We start from the raw sequence: 16,952 nt of genomic DNA on the forward strand, positions 1-16,952 counted from the left end.
CCCCCCAGAGTGTGGTAATCACCAAAAGAGAAAATGAAAAGCTAGTCTCCACCCGCCTTTCCGTAGCTAACCGCTCCTCTAAACCCTCGGATGCTAGAATGCTGGAACCCTAGGACCCTGAGCAGTCCCCTTCCCTCAGACCCCAGTCCATCCTGCGAACTGGGGAAATGGTGGAGGGACCGCTCCAATCACCAACAGGGACCTGCTCCTCAGCGGGAGGCAAGTGGGAGATCCAGCCGCGCAGCCTTTCTATACCAGGGCGGAGGCGATCCCGACACTGCTCTGCTGCCCCTTTTGCGCCCTGTTCTAGCGTGAAACCAGACCAGAGAGACTGGGACTCTGAACCCAGATTCTCGCTGGCCCCCTAGTTGGCCAGCAGAGGGCGCGCATTTCCAAGTCCCACCTGCCGAATTGGGGGTGGTTATTTATATGTTATGAAGGGGCTGGAGGCTGGAGGCAGAAGCATAAAAGTAGGGCCTAGGGCTGTTTCAGCTCCAGCCTTGTTCCCAGCAGAACACACCTACATAAGTGACTCCAGGCAACATGAAGGAGAAAAATCATCCTGGTGAGCCCATGCAACTCATGAAATTGAGAAAAAAAATAAAGTGTTGTTTTCGGGACTGTGAAATACAGTTGGTTCCCAAGAGACTCAGATGAGCCTCAGGAGGCTGTAGCTATATTTAATGTAAAGTTAGAGGGGTGGGGGCAGAAAGTCTCTATGAGCAGAATGAACCAACCAGCAGATAAAGATGGGAAAAGATGTGCAGAGGGCAGCAGAGGTGCCTGGTCCTGACAGTTTCCCAAGTCCCAGAAGAGTACCAGCTAGGTGCCCATCTCCAAATTTCCAAGGATTCTCCATATTGCTTCAACAAAAGAGGAAAGTTGGTGGCCACTGGTTTTGCTTGACCAAGCCACCTTTCCCAACCTCTTCTAATAATAAGGCTTGCCTCCAGACAAGGAGAGCATGTGCCAAAGATTGACCAATTGTTTACCTGCACACAGTGACTGATCCAGGGATGACCACGTGACCCCTTTTAGGCATTCATATGTGGATGTTGGGAAATTTGGCTCGTTTTTTCCTCTGGGGTTTCTAATGTGGGATCTGAGCTGGACACTCATCTTTCCCTGTGGCAGGTGAAAGAACATGGGTGAAGCCCATCAGGAAGGACAGTGGGGGGTCACAGAAATTGAGAGAAGCAGAAGCAGGAGAGGAGAAAGGGTATAGTACTCACCTTCTTGATTCAGCAGAACCAGAACTTCCCAATTACATAAGTCAACAAGTCTCTTTTTGCTTAAACTTGTTTGAGTTGGGTTTTATTTACTTGTAAACCTGACTAATCCATTCTTCTTTACTCATGCTGACCTGAGTAAGCTTCTGTTTCTTATCATCAAAGGATACTGCCCCACTTCATGGTTCAGTCCCTTTAAGAATTTTCCATAGACCCTCTTTGGAAGGGTTACAGAAGTTGCTCCTTGACAGTTCTTTCCACCTTTCTGGAGATCTGGCCATCCTATCTGGCTTGATTGTCACTCGCTGATAGCTAGCTGAGTACAGGGATTCCCTGGCTCTGTATCCCTGGACTTCAATCAATACTTTCTGTCTGAGGAGGGGATAAGTTGCAAACAGACCCCTTTGAGTATCCCTGCACCTGAACTGCTCCCCTGGGGACCCCTGCCCAGCATGTTTGGTCTTTTTGGCTGGTATTGAGGAAGACCCTGGGCAGATGCCACCTCTTCCATGAAGCCATCTCTCCACTTTGCCCTTTACTTGTCTGCATGCCACCACCAGGCAAGACTCTTCTCTGAAGCTCAGAGCTCAGGGTTTGCGACCTCTCTTTCACATTCTGATTTGGGTTCACTCCTGTGGCTAAGAAAGCACAATAAGCATTGGCCTTGTTGTCAGGAGAGTCAAGTTCAAGACCCACATTCACCACTCTCTGAGCCTTCCTTTCCTTGTTTGTTTTTTAAGTGAAGACAAATGTGCTTGACTCAGCTCACAGAGAACCACATGGGAAGGTTTGTTGATTACGATGGACTGTGTACGATGGACTGTGGCCATTGTTGGTAGGTGGGAAGTCTTCACAGGAGGACATCCTTGAGGCTGAGGAATGGGTGGCCCTGGGAAGGGCAATGATTTGTGCACATGCATAGAAGCCTAAGACACTTCCTTCCTATCCCTGATTAAAATTGGGGGAGGACAGAGCGGGGTGGCTTAAGTGCAGGGAGCAGGAGGGGGATGTGAGACAAAGAACAAATCTCCTGAGGTCAGGCTGGTGGCAAACCATGTAGGATCTTGAGGGACATTAATGTGGGTATCGTACTGAGGGGAGGCTGTGAGGAGCTGACATGGCCAGATGTACAGAGGGCAAGACTAAAAGTAACAGGTGGAACAAAATTATGAGGGAAATGATGAGGGATTTGGGGAGAAGGCAACCCAGGACCTTTACACTCCAAGGACTTCCCATCCCCCCAGTGTGGCTTCAGCTGGAAATAACAGCCCCAAGTTCTCAGACTTCTGAGTCACCTCTTCAGGTTCACGGATACCCCGAGGCCAGGTCAGCCTCCTTCCTCTGTCCTAATTGCTTCCTGCCAAGGGAGCTGCCCCCTCCAAGTGTCCTTGAGGAAACCCTTATAAAAGCAATTGAGCGTTTCAGAAGGAAACAGGCACCTCCAGCTGCCATTGCTTCTGCTTCCCTGCAGAGACTAGTGCCTCTGACTGCTGTGGGTGATCTGAGAGGAGTGCTTGACTGCCAACCCCCACCCTACCTCCAGTATATTTGGGCTAGTTTAGGAAGGGTCTCGGGACACTGTATTGGGTTCTGTGAATGATGGAAAAGTTCTGCACTACACATTGACCCTTGACCAACAGGGAAAGTGGGGGGTTCAAATCCAGTCCACACTTTATTTGCTAAGCTGGGTGCCCTGGCACAACAGGGCTGTGTTTGTGAGAAATAGGGGTATTTTTCTAATCAGTCCATCCACTGCCTAGCTGCATACTTATGGGGCTACTTTGTCTCAGAGAGGGTCCCTTTTCTTCATATGGACTGTTACCCTGGTTCTCAGCCTTTCTTCCCACTGGTCACTATGCACTCCTTTCTGCTCTTATGATGCCTTCTACTGGACAGAGAGAGAAACCAACTCCTGGTACCTGTTGTCATTGGCTTCTTTCTGGCGGAACTGTTCTGCTCACAGGTCCTACACATCAGCGTCCAGTCCAATTTCAGAAGACACCTATCTTACTGGGTTCCCCTAAAAGCTGAGCTGAACCAAGCAGATTCTTTGGCTTGAGAGACATAGAGGGGAGAGGTCAGTTCCTGGTAAATCCTGATACAGAGATATGCAGCTACTTTGTGCAGGGAAACCAAGGAAGTCTGAAGAGAAGCCTTAGGAAAGAGCAAGATACAAATATTACTCAGGGGCAAGAGCCCAGGAGCCCAGAGATGAGGGGGGAGAGTCTCAATGCTAATTTCCATTTTCTTGAGGCTCAGCCATTCTTGGTGTTCCATCTTTAGGGTCCTTTGTGATCTCCTCTCCTCTTTCTTTGAAATAGCTCAAGTGGTTTCCTGTGCTATGTGATCAGAGTCCCTGTCAGAACAAGGACCTTGGTCCCAGTGACATTCCTAAGGTGGCCCCACTGTGAGCTTCCCTGGACCTCCCTCTCCCTTTCCCTTCACCCAGCCCTAACCCAGGGTACAGAAGAGCAGGAATTCTCTGCACAGTCACGCCTTTTATTCATTATCAGTGGGGGAAAAAAAAAATACACCACACAGCATAGGGTTGAACAGTGAGGAGTCACTGAGAGCACAGCCAGAAGCAGCACTCTGTAGACAGGGGCTACACTGGGAGCTCATGGTGAATTGGGGTCCCCTCTCTGCCACACAGTCCCTCTGTTTCCCAGGCCTTCTCACTGCTGCTGCTTAGCAGGCCCTGGGCCTGGCCAGCCTCCAGTAAGCAGAGAGGGCCATACATCCAGTGAGGCCACACCCTGCCTATATCCTGGCAAAGGTAAAAAGAAAGCCCTGAAAATATCAGAAAGAAAATTCCATGTATCTAAGACTTTTAAATTTAGGATATGAATTATATCTTTTTTCAAGAGTGATGAATAAAATATGTAAGAAATGTATTCTTGTCTCCACAGTGATCTCTAAAGTCAACACAAAACCTCACCCAGGGTGGATCTTTAGGAAATATTTGTTGCTTTAATAAATTTTTGTGTAAAAATATTTACAGCATCAGCTTACTACCGTGACTAGGAATAATGACTCCTTCCCTTATTCTCTTTCTTTTCTCCTTCTATCCTACCCTACCTTCTCTCTCTCTGCAGCAGGATGAATTTCTACCTCTAGGGACTCTGTCATTGCCAAGAAAAGAAAATATTTAGTGCCTTTGCTTATAAACTTATTTTTTCCTGACTTTTGATTTAAAGATAAGTTAAATAATCCTGACTATGTTCTACGGACTGAGTGGCCATCTGATAATTCTTAAAGATAAGAAATAAGGGGTTCATTGATTAGCTTAAAAGGATGAACAAGGACTAAAAATGTGAGAAGGAAGATTCTGGAAACTTGTAATTCATGGAGTTGCTGTAAGATGTAGAATTTCAAAGGATAATTTGGCTATATCAATGTTTTAACTGTCTGTATAATTTTGTGTCTGTGCAAGTCATACATATATACCTCTGCTAACTTTGTGCTTTGTGTCAAGTCCCTCTAAAGTTGGGGCAGTGACAGGATATCTGCCTCTGTTCTTAAGGCAGGGCCAGCGCTCTACCACATGGGCTCATGGGTACCCAGTCCTTGGATACCTAGAAGAATGTGGGAGCAAGATCTGGCCTGCTCATGGCTCCTCCCATCAGCAAGATGGCAGTGCCAGTTTCTGGCCTGGCATTACGTTCACTCTGTTGGGCTATCCGAAAACCCTTGACCTGATCAGCAAATATCACCCATGGTTATGCATCCAGAAAGCTGGAGTGATTAAACATACTTTCATGGATAGGACTTGCCCACCAGCTTGGCAGGTGGGGAACAGTTCTTTTAGGGAAGAAGGTGGTAAAGACAATGCAAGTTGCTTCTGGGGAAGAGGCATCCCAGGATAGCACTAGTCCATCAGTACAGCTGCCCAGAAAGAGAAAACAAGATTCTTGAAAATATAGGGACTTCAACCAAGCTTCTATTCTTTTTGGGAAGACTACATCCTCAGAAACTTCTTAGTAGGAAGCTTATAAAGGACAAAAGCCAACTTGGCCTGCTCCAGAGTCAACCTCCGCACAAATCAGATACAGGAATAAATAGGGAAGAGAAGAATCTCTTTACTGTTAGAGAGCCTTGGGTTCAAGTTTTGACATTGTATAACCTCCTGACTCCGTACTCTTGCACAAGAGACTTCCTTTTCTGAACCTCAGCTTCCAAGTCTGAAGAAAGGGAATGAAAATCCCTATCTCCATAGACTACGAAGAGAAAATGAGATGGGTTAGATGACAAGCCTTGGAAAGTCATGGATTCTGTGTGATTTGGGGTGGGGGAGCAGGGTACCAGGGATTGAACCCAGGGACACTCGACCACTAAGCCACGTCCCCAGCCCTATTTTGTATTTTAGTTAGAGACAGGGTCTCACTGAGTTGCTTAGTGCCTCCCTTTTCTGAGGCTGGTTTTGAACTCATGATCCTCCTGCCTCAGCCTCCCGAACTGCTGGGATTACAGGCGGGCGCTATGGCACCCAGCTTCTGTGTGATTTTGAGTTAGGCTAGATTCAACATTTTGTGGGGAAGGAACTTTACTTGGCAAAATGCATTCCACCAGAGGTTCAGATCCCAGCTGAGACAGGCTGTTAAGCATTTTGTATCTAGCATGCTGACCAACAGCACAAGACACACTTATCCAGCTCCTGAGAGCAATGGAACATCCCTCGAGGCATTACACGATAATTACCTGCTGGTTACAGCCTGACAAAGTGAACTCCCTAGCCTCACCATTTGGCTTGGTCATAGGCAGGATAGAAAGAGAGTGGCAACCCAGTGGCCACATGAAAGAAGATCCAATAGAGCTTGGGACCACTGGTCAGCATCTCCAAGAGTTTCCATCTATAGAGAAGCAGGACAGGTGAGCACTCAGAAGTGAGGGGCAACCTGCATCTCTTTCCTGTAGATGCGAACCCTGCCACCACACATCCTGGTTCTGCAGTCATTCCTGCTTCTACCTTAGGCTGGCAGCACCTCAACATTAGACTGTTTTCACCAAAGTTCAAGAGGAAGTCAACTGTCACTGAACATCAAAGTTAATTTCTGATCACAAGTACAGGAGAAAGTAAAATGAATAACTTGATAATGAAGCAAGATGAATTTTTCTTGCAGTCAAAGCATGCAGCTGTATAGCTCACAGATCCAAAAATCAGAAAGCAAAGCCTGTGTGCTTGGGAGGTGGTGAATTTACCTGGCAGATCTAGGATTGGGAGTTAGAAAAAGCCTTTCAAATGGAGGATGGCCAGCACACCTTTAGGCATTTGGTCAATAATTGCAGTCTGGGAGCCTAAACAGTGGCCAGGTGGTCCTTTTCTTCTCCTTCTGCATCACAGGCAGTGAAACAACAATTCCATCCATGAAACTAAACCAAATTCAGAAACAAGCCCCCAAGATGTGGGATATACCCTTGTCTCACTCTTGGCACATTTTATCGTTTCTCTCTGAAGCCAGAACCCAACCAGAGACAGTGGGCAACAGAGTCACTTGTTCATTTGTTCAATCAGAAAAGTTAATACAGAAAAGAAGCAGCAGAAGCAGCAAAAACTGCTGATAGTGACAGCTCAGGACTCAGCCTGACAAGGAAAAGGGTTGTCTGTTAAGTCTGGTGGTATTTTTCCCCTTTTATCTCAACTTTTTTCCCCCTGAAAATTAGCATTATCTATAATCATTTAATCATTTTATAAGAAATCAAGTAATATAGAGTATATTTAATATCCTATCCTAATAAAATGACTTTAACTCTTTTAAAGGGTACTAAAAAAATAAGTATTACATAAATTTTCATTTTCCTTAAAACTTCCACTCACATGGCTCCTAAATTTCTAAGTGCTTTCATTTCATCCTGCTGTTGCTTTGGATGGAGCGAGTTGGAAGAGGCAACAGCTCCTCTCAAACTAGCCAGCCTTCCTGTACCCTCTTCTCAGATGCTTGACACCCCTGTCTGAGACCCTGACCACTGAAAAATGCCCCATTACCAGCTGTGAGCTTCCAGAGGGTACAGACTGTGTCTTGTAAACTACCATATTTTTAGCACCTAAAGGTGCATGGCATTGAACAAGTGTTCAATAAACATTAGCTGAAGAAAGGACTGGATGAACACTCCAAAGGCTAGGGCCAGAGGGGTCAGGCAGAGTTTAGGGGGCAGGGTAGAGACCACCTTTAAGGAATCTGGTTCCTTAGGAAAGGACAAACCCAATTTGGCCCTTTGACAGGGGCCTGTGGGACCCACATTTTATAAAGCGTAATCCCAGGAACAATAGGATTTCAAAAAGTACCCCAGCCCCACCTCCTTAGCCATGCCTCTTAGGGCAAAAGCCAGCTCCCCTGTGCCCAGTGGATGTTGGTTCTGGGCCAAAGCTAGCGGTGAGGCTAGATAACAATATACCTGAGGACCTGTTTCTTTTGTGGACTGAGGTGATCCCTCAAGGAACTTGACTGAGGGGAGGAAGGGCTTGGGCAGAGCAGTGAGTGGACCAGAAAGTGAGGCTGGAGTGCCCCTCTCCCTGGGGAAGGGCCAGCCAGAGAGGTCATCAGGTTGGGAGATGGCCATGCCCCTCTTGGCCAGGGGTCCTGCCCCTCACCAGCCTCTACTTCTGCATGTCACACTGCAGCAGCAACACAATGGATGGGTCACTTTTGGCTGCTTCCTTGAACTCCTCCAGTGTAATCTGGTCATCCTTATCCTGGTCCATCTTCTTGAAGATCTTGTCCACACGCTGCTGGGGCGTAAGCCCATCCTGGTTCATCCGCATCATGATCACGGTGCCCACCATCTTATAGATAGCCTGGTGGAGCAAGGAGGGAGGTGTGAACACCCACAGAGGCAGGGAGGCCCAAGAGTAAATAAAAGAAATCTGCAGGAGGACAGGGAGACTACTGGAAGGTAGCGAGGATACTGGGTGGTGATATGTGGTCATTAAGACACCTCAAATTAAGCGTGGTCTCAAACCCAACTTTTCACCCCTCAGCCTGTTCTTCCTTAGCATTCCTTATCTCCGCAAGTGTCAACTTCACTCTGGCAGCTGTTAGACCAAAAACTTTGATGCTATTCTTGATTCCCTCACTTTTCACACCCCACGGACACATCCTTCAGCAAACCTTGCAATAGATCCCATATCCATCCATTTCCTCCCACTTCCCCAGGTCCTTGATGACTGCAGCCTACACTGGCATTTGATGACTGTGGAAGGCTCTTAAGTGGCCTCCTTGTTTCTGCTGTCCCTGGCCCAGCATGGTCTTCCTCCACAGCCAGTCAGACAGGATGAGTTGCTCCTGGCTCCTTATCAGAGCACCTTCCTAGCACTCTCCACTCCACTCCTCTCCACGGACTCAGCCTCCAGCTACTCCTTGAATCTGGCAAACACCATCTTGATTTTCCTTCTGCTCCCTTGCCTTATTCAAGTTGTTGCTCACTTTTCACCTGATGTGAAATCACTTTCCCTCCATCATTCTCTCCCCTTACTTTACTTATTCTCTTCAGAGCACTTGCTGCTTGGGACAGCACAAGTTTATTGATTTATTTTTATAAGTTTTCATTAGAAGGAATCTCCCATGTACAGTGCCCTGCCACTGGTGACACTCAATATTTACTTGTTGAAAGGACAAACAAGTTAAGAACGTAGGTTATGAGCACAGTGATGGCACACACCTGTAATCCCAGCAACTCTGAAGGCTGAGGCAGGAAGATGTGAAGTTCAAAGCTAGCCTCAGCAATTTATCAAGGTCCTAAGAAATTTAGCAAGACCCTGTCTCAAAATAAAAAGTAAAAAGGGCTGGAGATATGGCTCAGGGGTTAAGTGTCCCTGAGTTCAATCCTTGATATAAAAACTAAACAAATAAAATAAAATTAGGCTCTGTGGACAGGAGCTCGGATTTGAACCGGGAACTGCTATTTGCTTGCTTTCCTCATCTGTAAAACAGGGTTTCTCATAGTATCTATAAAGACCTGATCCTGAGAAGCGGGGTATGAGAGAGCAGGGAACTGAGAGCAGCGAGGTCCTAGGGGAGGGTGGCAGGGAAGGCCTAGGGCCGCAGTGACAGGAGCGATGCGCCGCCTGCCTGGCCTCACCCTTCCCAGCGTACCTCGATGATCTCCAGCATCTCCAGGCGCGTGATGCGCCCGTCGCCGTCCAGGTCGTACATCTCAAAGGCCCAGTTGAGCTTCTGCTCAAAGCTGCCGCGGGAGGTGACTGACAGGGCGCAGATGAACTCCCGGAAGTCAATGGTGCCGTCGCCGTTCTTGTCGAAGGTGCGGAAGGCGTGCTGGGCAAATTTGGAGGCGTCGCCATATGGGAAGAACTGTGGAGCGGGTGGGAGGGGTTGGGGCGCAGCCACCGCCTCGCCCTCCCCGCGCCTCCACCCTCCTGGAGGCTCCCTGTCCTCCGCCCCGCGGGATTCAGGTACCGGGTGCCTTGCCCCAGCTTGGCCTCTCGGCCGCCCACCTTGATGTAGAGCTGCTGGAACTCCTCCAGGTTGAGGATGCCGCTGGGGCAGTCCTTCAGGAAGCCCTTGTACCACTGCTTCAGCTCCTGCTCGCTGAACTCCGTGTTCTGAACCAGGTCCTCCAGCACCTCGGGGGCCAGCTTGCTGTTGGTCTTCCCCATGGCGGGGCCTGGGGAGAGAGGGCTCCCTCAACTTGATCCAGAGCATGGCTCTTTCCTCGGCAGTGGTCCCCATGACTCCTCCACCTTTCTGCACCCCATTGCCTCCCATAAAGATGGGACGTTTCTATGAACAGGATCTCTCTTTGCAACAGGTCCTTCCCTCTGGCTATGCAGCCCAGCAAGCCCCACTTTGATACAGCAGGGCGGTTCTTCATCCACCCCTTCCACAGGAAGCCTCCCTCCCCTCCTCCCCATCCCCACAGTGGTCCCTCTCTCCCCCTACACGGGAGGGTTTCTTCCCTTTGGGACACTCCCCCATAACAGGACCTCCTGTCCCTTCACAATATCCTGCATCCCAGAGCAGGCCCTTCCTCACAGGGGGATCCATAGACATCCGGGTCACAGCTGGCCCATCCTGCAGCATGCTGTAATCTTCATCCTCTCCTCTCCTCTTCTCTCCTCTTCTGCTGTCTGCAGCTTCCCACCCCCATAGCATAAAGCCCTAACTCTTCTTGCGGCTGTTCAGAGCTTTCTGCATTCAGCCTCTTCCCTCCTGGGCAGGCCCCTCTCCTAGCAGGGACCTGAGGCAGGTTCCTAGTGTGACCCCCTGACTCTTGTCTCACAAGTTCTTTCTCAAGGCCTTCCTGGGCCACCCTAGCAGGAAGCTTCTCTCCCTCTTTCCTGTGTACAAATAGATATCTTAGCCTGGAGCATTGATGACCCTGATTACATGAATTTTCATTAACCCATTCATTCCCATAGCACTTTTTGAGGCTGACTATGTGCTAGGCTTTGGTATAGGGATGAGAAAAGCCAATACAAGCCTTCAATAACTCACAATTGGGTCAAACAGTAGAAGACTGAGGCTTTCAATCCATACCAATGAGTGTGACTTTACCTATAGGAAACAGAACCTGGGGCTTTTAAACCAAGGACTTTGAAACTAACAACACTTAAAAGATGTTTCAATATGCCAGGTGCAGAGGACCTAGAAGGAAAGCATGTATTTAGGAACGTTTATTTGACTACAGTTTGCAAGATAACTCAGGGCGGGGGTGGGTAGAGCAGGGAGGGGCTTGCCACACAATTTAGGTGACACAATTATGCTAGGACAAGGGCTGTGGAGAGATGTGGATGGACCAGGAGATGTTAGGAGGGGACACTGGCAGGGCTCAGTGACTGACTGAATGTAGGGGTAAGAGGGACACAGACGTTAAGGCAGATGCTCACATTTGGGACTGAATAGATGGAGGTGTTTTGTTGAGAAGTAGACTTGTGGAGGATCAAGTCAGCCCCTAGATGGAATGGAAGCCCCTCTAGTGGCCTGTACAAGGGAATGCACTTGTAGAGGGTAGCCAGGCCTTGAAGTGTGGGTGGGCACTGCTATCTGACTCCCATGGGAAAAATGTTCCTCCAGAACCTGCGTTTCCCAGGACACAACCTGGGAGGTGCCTTCGGCCTGCTTAGAGTCTCTCTTGTGGGAAGCCAAGTTCTCGCCTCAGGGTAGCCTGTCCTCAGGATGCTCTGGAAAAGGAAGCTCCTGAACTGGCAGAAAGAATTCCACCACCTTCCCAGTCCACCCCATGTCAATGTAGCCTCTAATCTACTCCTGGGAATGCCCTAAACCACCTGATCTGAGCTTGGTATGTTCCCCCACCCTCCTTTTCTGGGCAATCTTAAGCTAGTTATAGGATACCTCTGGGGCCTCAGGTTCCTCCACTGGGCCATGAGGAAGATCAGGGAGCAATAAAAGTAGCAACAGCCTTCTCCACCTACTACCCTCAGAGAATAAGGAATCCTATGTACTAAGAAGCCAGGGAGGGAGGCACACTATCTTCAGAAACCTGGGGCTGTAAGGGCCTAAAGAGCTGCACTGGGGCCTGAGACAAGGGTGCTTCTGGGACACTAATGGGCAGAGGGAGGCAGAGTTCATGCTTAGCCCCGTCCCCAAGTCCATAGATTCTGCAGTCTTAGGGTATCAGCAAGGAAGCTGGAGAACCCAGAGGCAGAGGTGTCTGATGGGAGAGGCAGAACATTGTCTCTTGTGAGATGTGCCTGAGTGTCTGCGTGAGGGGCTGTGTAAGTATGTGGGAGGATGTCATTGTATGAGGCTGCAAATCTGTCAGAGCACACACGTCTCCGTGTGTGTCCTGTGCCTGTGTGGCCCTCACCTTCTGCCCTCTTTCTCCTTCCTGCCCTGTGCTACATTTCCCACAGTTCAGTCTCCTGGGCCTTCCTGTTCTTTGCCTCTACTTGGTCCAGACCCGGTGAGGACCAGGCATCTTCCTTTATTTCTACTCATCCCCTCTGCTCTCTTTGTCAGAAGATGAAAGCTAGCAATCATCCTTTAAGATCATCCCCCTTATTTTAGTGAAAACAAATCAAGAGAGAGGGAAAAACTAGCTCAGGGTTACCCAGCAGGTCAGTGAAGGGGTCCAGATGAGACCTAGGCTGAATCCCTGCCACCTGCCTGGACCACCTTCTGTACATCATGGCTAATCTTGCTCAGTTCAGACCTTCTCCACCCCCACTTGCCTTCCAGAAAAATCAACTCTAATCTCCCTTTGGCCTCAGTGGGACCATCTTGCCTGAACTCTAGGTCACAATCTCTGATGCCCAGGAAATATCCACACTGGTGCTGATTCCATAAGCATCTTTGATGTAACCTGTCTACAGCCAGACTCACTCTGGACTTGGGACAATTTGTCCTCTCTATGGCCCCTGTCCTCTCTCCTCATCCCTGGGGTTGGGGAGAAACATGATTTGTAAACTATTTCAGTTTTTCCATCTTTCTTTTCAAACCCAGATCCAACTTGCCATCAAGTCCTCTTCCTTCCTTTCTCTTCTCTCTCTCTCTCTCTCTCTCTCTCTCTCTCTCTCTCTCTCTCTCCCTCTCTCTCTCTCTCTCCTCTCTCTCTCTCCTGGGGATCAAACCCACTGAGGGCCTCATGTGTACTATGTAAGGACTGAGGTACATCCACAGTCCTCTTTATTTTTTATTTTGAGAAAGGCTCTTGCTAAGTTGCCCAGGTTGGCCTTGAACTTGCAATCCTGCTGACTCAGCCTCACTGGTAGGTGGGATTTCAGGCATGCACCACTACACCTGGCTCTGTGTTTTATTTTTATTATTATTATTATTATTATTATTATTATTATTATTATTATTGGCACTGGGGATTGAACCTAAGGGTGCTTAAACAGTGAGCCACATCCCCAGCCTTTTTATTTTTATTTTGAGACAGGGTCTCTCTAAGTTGCTTAGGGTTTCAGTAAGTTGCTTAGGGCTTCACTAAATTCCTGAGGCTAACTGAACTTGCACTTCTCTGGCGTCAGCCCCTGGAGTCACTGGGATTAGAGGGGTGTGCCACCTCGCCAGGCTGGTTTCTTCTTTTGAAGCTACTCCTGAAACTTTCACTATCCATGGCCAGGGGCAAAAATTCAGTTGGTGCTCCGCTTGCCAAGGCAGGCCGGTGCCCAAGGGGCTCACCTGCTTCACAGGAAGTGCCTTCCTTCTGACTCCTCTGTTCTGAGGAAGTACTCCCCACCCCACCCCCCAGAGTTATAATAAAGGCAGAGGCAGCATACTGTCAGCCCTCTGAAATAACAGAATCTTCTAGAACCTGGTTTCAGGGTGTTCACCTGTCTCACCTTTCCTCCCTCTGCTCCCAGCACTGCCCCCATACTCTCTCAAGCCAGACTTCTCACAGATAGAACATACCGCACCTATTTACTTGGCTAGTTTCCTTTCCTCCACCATACCTTCTTCTCTTCTGGGTTGACACAAAGCTACAATCAGCCTTAAGGATCCACTTCCTGATGATTAGCCTTTCTCATTCTGGGCAGAGGATAGGCAACAGCACAGGATGAGCACTTGGGGCACCAATAGACCGTGCAAGGCCATTAAGTGAAGGCCCCATGGCTATGTATCCTTGGTGCTCAAGGATTCCAGGAGAGGTCTTTCCTGAGCCAGGGGAAGTTCCCCAGGCCTTTTGCTCAATAGCAAGGAGCTTATACCCACCCAGTATGACCCAGACCACTTTTGAGCAGCTTGTTTAGTGAGAAAAGTGTACTTCCCATTGTTCCTGAGTCTGCCCTCTTGTACCTCTCCCCCATGGTTCCCACCCTGCTCTCTATACCTGCATCTAGCACTCTGCAGAGGTCTGGAGGCAGTGCCCAGGACTCAGCCATGTTCAGTGAATGTCTTAGTAGATAATGTGAGAGGAGCAGAGCCCCTTCTTCCTTGGAACTATGTCACAAAAGGTGTCTTGTTTATCTATGCTTTTCTATCATACCCACTTTGGAGACAATGGAACCTAGAGCCAGGGAAATGAAGGGTTCATCCAAGGTCAACTAGAGCCATACGCAGAAAAGCAAACACCAGAACCTAGCTTGGGGCATATTCTGTTGGAGCCATGGCCTCTGGAGGGCTGTCTTCCAGCCGAGAAGCTGACACTGCCCCATACACAAAACTGCTACTCCTCTGTGCTTAGACACTTCTTCTAGAGGGCTCAGGGTTATGGGCTTCAAGTGGAGAGATGGCAGTGAGGGAGGGAGGGACTGAAGGAGGCAATAATCCCACACCCTCACCCAGCTGGTGCTGAGGCAGTTGCTATGGTGACAATAGCTCCCTGGTCAGGAGATTTTCTCTCTTTGCTCTTCTTCAAGCAGCAGCAATAACAGCTGCAGCCAGGTCTTCTCCCTCTCCTTCTTAATGAGAAGCAGGGTGTGACAAATAAAGAGTGAGCTCTATTGGCCACCTCCAATTTGGAGCTGTCCATGCCAGGGTGGACTAGTGGTCTAGGAAAGACCCCCTAAGAGAAGGGCCCTGGAGGAAGTAATGTCCGTTTAGTGAGGACTGAAGTTCTCCAGGCCTCCTCTCTGAAATATCCTTGTGGTTCAGAGCCCTATTTTCCCATAATCAGCCATAGAACCAGAGTGTGTCAGTGTTGGAAGGCTACTCAAGATCACTCCTCCTGTGCCCTGCCCTCTTCCTATTCTACCAAAGATCAGAAAGGGAAGTGACTGGACCAAAGTCAAAGAACCACTGAGGCAAAGGCAAGATTTGCACCTAGCTCTTCTGATTTCCAGGTTCAGGCCACCTTAGGGAAAGGAACGACACAGTCCACATGGAGCTTTGGCATGGTCCCTGAAGAATAATAGGAAGATGAAAGAGGGAGCACCAAAGCTTAAGAAGGCCAGCGAGGTACGGATAAGATATTTGAGAGGTGGAATGAGAGGACTTGGTTCTTTGGCTATGAGGGGTGAAAGCAGAAGGGGGAATGGGAGCTGAAGCTTTGGCAGCCAATGGCAGGATAAGGGTAGTCTACTGTAGGGTGGCATCCCTGGTTCATCCTCCAGTCAGTCAAAAGAGGCCAAATATGGGGGCCTCTGCTTAGTATTGGGGGCCACTGGAGGCGGGCTGCTGAGATGCTGTGAGTTATCAGCTTGAGGGGTGGAAAGTGGGGACAATGTAAGCAGGGAGTGGGCTCCCTGTGGAGGTGAAGGCTATCTTTGGGGACAGAGCCCATGGTGTGAAGGGCAGTGAGTTGCTGGAGTTGGTGGGAACTCTCTGGAGGTGGAAGGTTGCCATGGGGCTGGGCAGACTACCCATCTCCAAAGCAACAGGAGAGAGGGTGACTGGTGCTTCTAGCACCAACACCACCACACCCCACGCCCCCAGGTGTGTGTGTGTGTGTGTGTGTGTGTGTGTGTGTGTGTGTGGGCGTGCGAGCCTGTGCACCCTGGGGACCAGAGCAATGGATGTTCTTACCTGAGCCCGGGATAAGGAGGCGGCTCTGCCTCCTTCCCTGCGCCAGGGGACCAGGTCTGAGGTGGAGGTCCCCTACCCAGGGGCGGGTCCTCCATATGCTGCTACTTATGGAGGACACAGGATCAGGGAGGTGCATTAGGAGGCAGAGGAACAGGTTGCGGACGAAGAGAGGAGGGGGAGGGGTCCCGGGCCTCCGCCCAGCGGGGTTGCTCAGAGGGCCCGGCCCCACCCGCGTTACCTGAGGCCGCTCGCCGGGTCGCTGGATGACTCTGAGCCTCGGCGGGCCGCGGAAACGAGGCTGGCTCGCTGGCGGGCAGCTGGGCTCTCCAAGGTCCGCGCCGGAGCCGCCTCCCAGCTCTTGTATCACTATGTGCCTCTGGAAGGCTACACGATTTGCATAAGCCCCGCCCCACCCCGGGCAGCTTGGACGCCGATTGGCTCCGCGGGGCCGAGTGGCAGGCGGGGTTTCAGGTGGGGATGGGGTGGCCAGTGAGGCCCCTCCACAGGAGTGCGCCCCGCCCGCCCGCGCTGACCTTCTCGGTCTCTAGGATGCGGGAGGACTGTACCCCTATCTGTGTCCCCTCCCTGAGGCTCAGACCCCGGGCCACAGTCTGAATGAAAAGTCCCGACAACTGAAGTGGATTCACAAAAACAACCGCACCGTTGCTATGGAAACGAGAGAACCACAGCCGAATCTCTAAGCCCTCTCTTCCTGGGCCCCAGCGGGGGTGGGGGTGGAAAGGGGATGACTCACAAGATGAGACCCCCCCCCCCCATGTCCCACCCGAAACTGGAGGGAGAAAACGAGCTGTGCTGAGTGACAAGGTGGGGGAGAGAAGAGATGGGGTGGTCAGCAGCTCACGCCTTTGCATCACCCGCCCCCCTCAACCCACTTTCCTCACTCTGTGGTGTGGAACAGAGAGGAGGGTAGGTGTATGCAGAGAGCGCAGTACGGATGGTGAACATCCAACCTCTACCTATCCCCAAGCTAGACTGCCCCAGCAGCCCTTCATTCCCTTCTCAGACAAGTCCTATCCTTATTTCTGGAGGACCCCCAAAAGGCCTCTCATATTGTCCCGTCGAAGGACCTCTCTACCTACTCCAAGGACCCCTGCATTCCCCACCCTCCCGTGTTCCCAGCCCTAGATGGAGCCGGTCCCCAGCCGCCGCCAGTCTCCGGCTTCGGATGTTGACACAAACCCGAGGCGGTTTACACTGAGCGAGTCTGGAAGGTTTCAGGGCCCCGGGAACACCTCCTCCCCGCGCTCTGGGGTCTCCCCAAAGCCTGGCCTGGTCATCCAGGCAGCACTGGTGTCTCAGGGCTCCCAACCAAAGGAGGTAG

General features: G+C 50.2%; 1 protein-coding gene across 2 annotated transcripts; it reads right to left on the bottom strand.

Annotated features, from left to right (window-relative positions):
- Nucleotides 1-3,714: 3,714 nt before the first annotated feature.
- On the bottom strand, nucleotides 3,715-15,973 carry HPCAL4 (hippocalcin like 4). Of its 2 annotated transcripts, none has more exons than XM_079101128.1 (4): nucleotides 15,849-15,973; nucleotides 9,679-9,848; nucleotides 9,320-9,535; nucleotides 3,715-8,022 (listed from the first exon to the last, which is right to left on the bottom strand). In XM_079101128.1, exons 2-4 carry the CDS (start codon nucleotides 9,838-9,840, stop codon nucleotides 7,825-7,827), a joined length of 576 nt encoding a protein of 191 aa, XP_078957254.1. In that variant the 5' UTR covers nucleotides 9,841-9,848; nucleotides 15,849-15,973; the 3' UTR covers nucleotides 3,715-7,824. The 2 variants fall into 2 exon arrangements, with proteins under 2 accessions (XP_078957254.1, XP_078957253.1); XM_079101127.1 differs by lacking the exon at nucleotides 15,849-15,973 and adding an exon at nucleotides 15,611-15,760.
- Nucleotides 15,974-16,952: the final 979 nt, after the last annotated feature.

Source organism: Sciurus vulgaris (assembly GCF_902686455.1).
Source record: "Sciurus vulgaris genome assembly, chromosome: 1".
NCBI lineage: Eukaryota > Metazoa > Chordata > Mammalia > Rodentia > Sciuridae > Sciurus > Sciurus vulgaris.

Excerpts from the sequence above, each read along its gene's own strand:
- HPCAL4 (XM_079101127.1), bottom strand. The coding sequence starts at position 15,746 with ATGCACCTCCCTGATCCTGTGTCCTCCATAAGTAGCAGCATATGGAGG. Across the intron at positions 9,849-15,610 it reads CCTCCTTATCCCGGGCTCAG|GCCCCGCCATGGGGAAGACC; the intron begins GTAAGAACATCC and ends CTCTCTCCCCAG. Across the intron at positions 9,536-9,678 it reads TCCAGCAGCTCTACATCAAG|TTCTTCCCATATGGCGACGC; the intron begins GTGGGCGGCCGA and ends CCCGCTCCACAG.